The sequence below is a fragment of the Cebus imitator genome, unplaced genomic scaffold (assembly GCF_001604975.1).
Source record: "Cebus imitator isolate Cc_AM_T3 unplaced genomic scaffold, Cebus_imitator-1.0 Scaffold384, whole genome shotgun sequence".
Classification (NCBI taxonomy): Eukaryota; Metazoa; Chordata; class Mammalia; order Primates; family Cebidae; genus Cebus; species Cebus imitator.
The window spans coordinates 1,407,926-1,413,029 of NW_016107699.1; the positions used below are offsets into that span (position 1 = coordinate 1,407,926).

General features: G+C 66.6%; 1 protein-coding gene across 16 annotated transcripts in view; it reads right to left on the reverse strand.

Annotated features, from left to right (window-relative positions):
* The window catches only part of BRSK2 (BR serine/threonine kinase 2), a 28,835-nt gene extending 24,150 nt beyond the window's left edge, over positions 1-4,685 (reverse strand). For 14 of the 16 annotated variants that reach the window (XR_001818825.2, XR_001818827.2, XR_001818826.2 and 11 more), the window contains exons 1-3: positions 4,591-4,685; positions 2,710-2,795; positions 153-293 (exon numbers count right to left, since the gene is read on the reverse strand). Coding sequence is in view for 11 of the 16 variants with exons in the window: in XM_037731131.1 (XP_037587059.1) it covers positions 153-293; positions 2,710-2,795; positions 4,591-4,596 (233 nt within the window). In the remaining 5 variants the exon portion in view is untranslated. Of the gene's footprint in view, positions 1-152; positions 294-2,705; positions 2,796-4,590 lie in introns of all 16 variants that reach the window. The other 2 variants (XM_017507765.2, XM_037731132.1) reach the window with 2 other exon arrangements.
* Positions 4,686-5,104: the final 419 nt, after the last annotated feature.

Consider the following 5,104-nt stretch of genomic DNA (forward strand, 5'->3'; position numbering starts at 1 on the left):
TGAGGGGTAGCTCCTGGGGGCGGGGCACCTGGGACAGATGGGGTGCCTTGGAATAGCACATAGCGGGGTGTAGTCCTTCGGGTCATGGGGCATCTGGGGTGGCACGCTGGGGTGGGTCCCTGGGAGCGGGGGCAGAGGGGGCAAGGACTCACCATATGGAGTGGCTGTGGCAGAAGTCCAGCGCTGAGATGATCTGCCGGAAGAACTTTCGGGCCTCCTTGGGGGTCAGCCTCCCCTTCTTCACCAGGTAGTCGAAGAGCTCCCCGCCTGACACGTGTTCTAGCACCAAGTATCTGCAGCAGACGAGCCCCCAGTGTGCCCAGCTGCAGTGCCAGCCGATGCCCCCCTTGTCCCAGGGCCTCTCACAGCCACCTCCTGGCCCAGCCTCCCTGCAGGCCGCCCCCATTCTCCCATGGGCTGGGAGGCAGCTCAGAGGACCTGACTGCAGGGCAGACCTCAGGCCATCTGGGTTCCTTGGGATGGGCCTCAAATGAGTCTGCAGGGACCCTGGGGTGGGGTGGGGTGGGGTGGGATGGGGTGGGACGGAGGGTGGGTGAAGGGATGGGTCTGGGGCACAGCCGACAGGGAGGGTTTGGAACCACACGCTGAGTGTGTGGATGTCAGGGCAGGGTGCAGCATGTGGTGGCCTCGGGCTCTGCCCTGCCTGCTCTGCTATTTCCAGGTCTGTGAGGCGAGGCCCTCACACCCCGTCATCCCCTGCACCGCAGTGGCACAGACACCCAGCGAGAGACTGCACAGTCATATCCAGGGGCCCAGGGACCCTCTGGGCTGCTGTGGGCAGGGACAAGGAGGTGTGAGGGCTGCAGGGAGGGGCGAGGAGATGGCGTGGCCCTCCCTTTCCTGCCCTGGTGGCCTCCTGGCCTCCCATGGGGTCTCAGCTGCATGGAGGGTCCTGAGGGGCTGGTTCCCGGTGGGCATCCTGTGGGACACTGGATCAGGCTTCCTGGGGGCCGCTCCGTCCAGGCTGAACCAGTTTGGGGGAGGCCTATGAGGGCAGTGGCCCCAGGTGTGGCCGTGGTGATGTGGGGCCAGGGATTGGGCCGGGGGCCGCCCAGGATGAGGGAGTAGGGCCTGGACACCTGCTCAGAGCAGTGGTGAGGACTGCAGTGACCAGCTGTCCCAGGAGCCAGTCTTGGCAGGAATCCAGGGCCCAGTGCAGGGATGGGAGCAGACGTTGTGGTGGGGGCACGGGGTGGGCTGGTGGGCAGGAGGGCAGCTGGACTGGAGGCTCAGCATAGGCCACATGGTGTGCAAAGGGTGTGGGACAGCACCCAGGGCCAGACCTCGGGAGAAGCCCCCTGAGCGCAGCCATGCCCACCCCCTGGGCTCTTTCCTGTCCTGCCCTCTCCAGGACCCGCTGCTCCGGCACCACGTCACAGCAAAGCAGCCATGCCCTCCTCACAGTCCCCTCGCCGCCATCAGGGTCCAGGGCGGGCCCCGCCCCCCAGGCCTATGGTGACAGTTGCTGTGCTCCCACTCATGGGAGTGGGGGAAGGCAGCTCCCCGCACCCCACCCCTTGGTTTTCTCTCCCCAGCAACACACTGAAGCTGGCCGTTTGCCCGTGCTCCCCAGGGCATGTGGGAACCTAGGCCGGCGAGAGCAGGAGTCGCTGCTGGGGGACAGGGAGGAGCTGGTTCTGCCCAGGCCCTCAGACAGCTCGACCTTCAGCCTGCTCACCCCTCAGCTGGCTCACCCCTCAGCTGGCTCACCCCTCAGCTCACCCCTCAGCCGGCTCACCCCTCAGCCTGCTCACCCCTCAGCTGGCTCACCCCTCAGCTCACCCCTCAGCTCACCCCTCAGCCTTCTCACCCCTCAGCCCACTCAGCTCTCAGCTCATCCCCCAGCCTTCTCACCCGTCACCCGAGGGCAGCTCACCCCTCAGTCCAGCCCTGCATGTCCCCTGCCCCCACAGTGCCTGATGCCCCGGAGATGCCTGGCCGGGACCGCCTGGTAGTCAGGGCGCTGCCCTGGAACCAGCGAGAGTCCGATGGGGCTCCAGCCCGCACAGCCCTCAGCATCCGCCCCTCGCCGCCGGGAAGCCCCGTCAGAGCCCACCAGGAGCCCGTCCTGTGAGTGACTGCTGCACCCACTCCAGGAGCTGGCTGCGGCTGGGTGTGGGCGATGGGGTTCATACACAGGCACACCTGGCACAGGGAGGGGATTTCTGCTGGCCTCGGCGGCTGTGGGGTGACGGGGTCAGCCACACTTGGCAGCCGGAGTCCAGCCAGGGTGGGAACCTGGAGGCTGTGCCTCGTGGGGGAGCCTCGGGGATGGGGGTGTGTCTCCATGGGTTGGAGGAGCCCTGGGCAGAGGCCAGGAGGCTCAGTGTGGCCTTGTGGGGAGGACCAGGTGCTCCCGCCCCTTGACCTGAAACCCTGATCTCCCCTCCAGAAGGCCTGTCCCCCTTGCTGGCCTCAGGCTCACCAGCAAGCCCCCAACAGGGCAGGTGTCTGGTCTGGTCTGGTCAAGAAGCACAAGGCACGTCGGGCTGGCCGAGACCCTCCCCAGTCAGCTGTGGGTGCTGGCGGGGCCAGGGCTGATGGGGTGCAGTTGGCACCCCTGGCCTCTAGTCCCTGCACTCCCCAAGCCCTGGCCGCCCACCAGGCTGCCTGTCTCCCTGACCCGGCCGCCCTACAGCGACAGCCCCACCTCTGCCACCCCAGCTCTCCAGACCCAGCAATACCTACAAATATTTTTTGTTTTCATAAACGTCGTGCAGCTTGAGGACGTGGGGGTGCTCGATGAGCTTCAGGATGGCAATCTCTCGCTCCACCTGCGCAGGAGAGACCAGAGCACGTCAGGCTCCCAGGGCTGGGGCGCCCATCACCCCACAGACACCGCCTTCGCTGCTGGCTGTGGGGGACGCAGGGACACGGGCTGCTCAGCTGGGGCCTGGCTGGTACAGAGGGCAGAGGGCCGTGGGGCCATGGTGGAGGGAGCCCAGGCCCTGTGCTGATGCCAGCTTGGGCACAGGAGGGCCCCTCCCCACTCTGCCAAGACAGGCAGCCTGGGCCTTGGCACTGCCCTCGGTGTGAGCCCAGCCTCAGGAATGGGGCCTGGAGCTGCAGGGGAGGAGGCCTCCCAGGCTCCCAGCCAGAGACAGGTGGAGGCCTTTCCAGGCAGGCTATGCCCCTGCTCCAGCCTTCCTCACAGTGGAGGCCTCACAGCTGGGTGCCGGACAGGCCTCTGTGGGCTCAGGACTGGCACGAGGTGGGGGTGAGTGTCCTGTGTGTGGGGTGTGGAGTGGGTGTGCCAGCCTTGGGCAGGGCACGTGTCCCCCACCCACAGGCTCCCAGATGGCAATGTCCCAGGGCTCCAGGGAGGGGCAGAAGTGACTCCTGAGGGTACCTGACTCAGGACACCCAGTCCTGCTCTGAGGTGAGGGCAGGGGCTCCTCCTTCAGACATGCCAGCCTGGTCAAGGCCACCTGGGGCCCTGCCCAGCACAGAGGAGTGGCCGTGGCAGTGTGGGGGTCAGCCAAGGCAACAGCCTGGGGCACCCGGAACTCAGGAGCCAGGGTAGACAAGGCTTTGGAGCTGGGGCCAGTCCTGTGATGGGGTCCCAGCCCTGGTGACTTGGCCAGCCTGTCCCAAGCCCTTCCCTTCCAGGTGGGCATCTGTGCGTGGTGCCTGCAGGTGTCAGGGCTGCCTCTCCTCCTCCGCATCTCCAGGCCCTCCTTCCTCTACTCAGGGCTCACAGGCACCTCCCAAATTCAGCATGGGGCTCTCCCCAGCCCCACCCTGCACTGGGTCTCCCCCTACCAGGTGCAGTCCTGGCCCGTCACTCCCAGGGCCTTGGTTTCTCCTCCAAGGCGGGGTCAGAGCCTGCCAGCCCCATCTAGGCAGTCCTTAGTGCGGCTGCCACCTCCCCCTGGGGTCCCCTGGCCTCCCCAGTACAGTCTGGTTAATTCCTCCATGCCCCCAGCAGCTGGGGGGACTCCGAGTGTAAATAAGGGTCCCCAAGCATCAGTACCTCCCACAAGTCTCCACTCTCTGGGCTCCTCCCACCAGCCCAGGTCCCTCTCCCTCCTCAGCCCCAGCCCCAGCACCAGCACTGCCCTTGAAGGAGCCAATGCAGGGACAGGTGGGGCGGGAGGCTCCACTGGTCCCGGTGTTGGGAGGGCCCCACACTGGATGCCCAGGTCCCACCAGGTGTGAGACTTGGAGGAGCTGGGAGCCGCAGCCTCTGCCTGTACACCCAGGGTCAGGCTTCCCTGCAGCTGGGGCAGTGCCCTCCCCACTGAGAGGAGGGTCAGAGGCCAGGAGTCCTCCACCCAGGGTGGCCTGCCTGGTATCCACAGTGGCCAGACACCACCGCATGGAGGCCAGGCCCCAGGGGAAGAGGAAGGCGGGGCTCCCCTCTGCCAAGATGGGCCCTGCCCGGCATGGGACAGGCTGCTCTGAGGCAGGGGCCCCCTCTCAGTTCTAACTGGGACACCGAGGCCCTGCCACCAGAAGCCTGCAGGACCCCCACGCTCAGCTCCACAGGTCCCCACAAGGCTGAGTCCCAGCCCCCTGTGCTGTTCCCTGATCTAACCACAACCACCTTCCTCCCAGGGCCCCGCTCACCTTCATCAGCACAGACTCGCTGAGCTTCTCACGATTGACAATCTTGATGGCCACTTTCTGGCAGGTGACACAGTGAACCCCCAGCTTCACCAGGCCTGCAGGAGAGAAGCAGCCGCCACTCAGACCCACCCAGGCTGTGTGGGTTGGGGGGCCTCCCCCTGAGCCCTGGTCAGCAGGGGCCCCACCCTCTTCAGGGATGGACTCGGGCCCTGCCCGCCTGGGTTGCTGTCCGGGACAGCTCCATGCTGGTGTCACGCTGCCCCACAAGGCTGTGTCTTCCCTCCACGCCGGCCCTTTGGGCTTCTCAGGTCTCCATGGCCCCACTCGAACTATCCCCTGTCCCAGGGCACCTAGAGCCCCTCTCTGGCTTTAACCACTGTCAGCTGGGAGCCAGAGTGCCCTTGAGGCTCCTGCCTGGCCTAGGAAGCCCATCCCCTGCACACCCCCACCCTGAGACCCCCCCCCGGCCCTCTGCCGAGACCCCCCAGCGGCCCTCCGCCGAGACCCCCTCCAA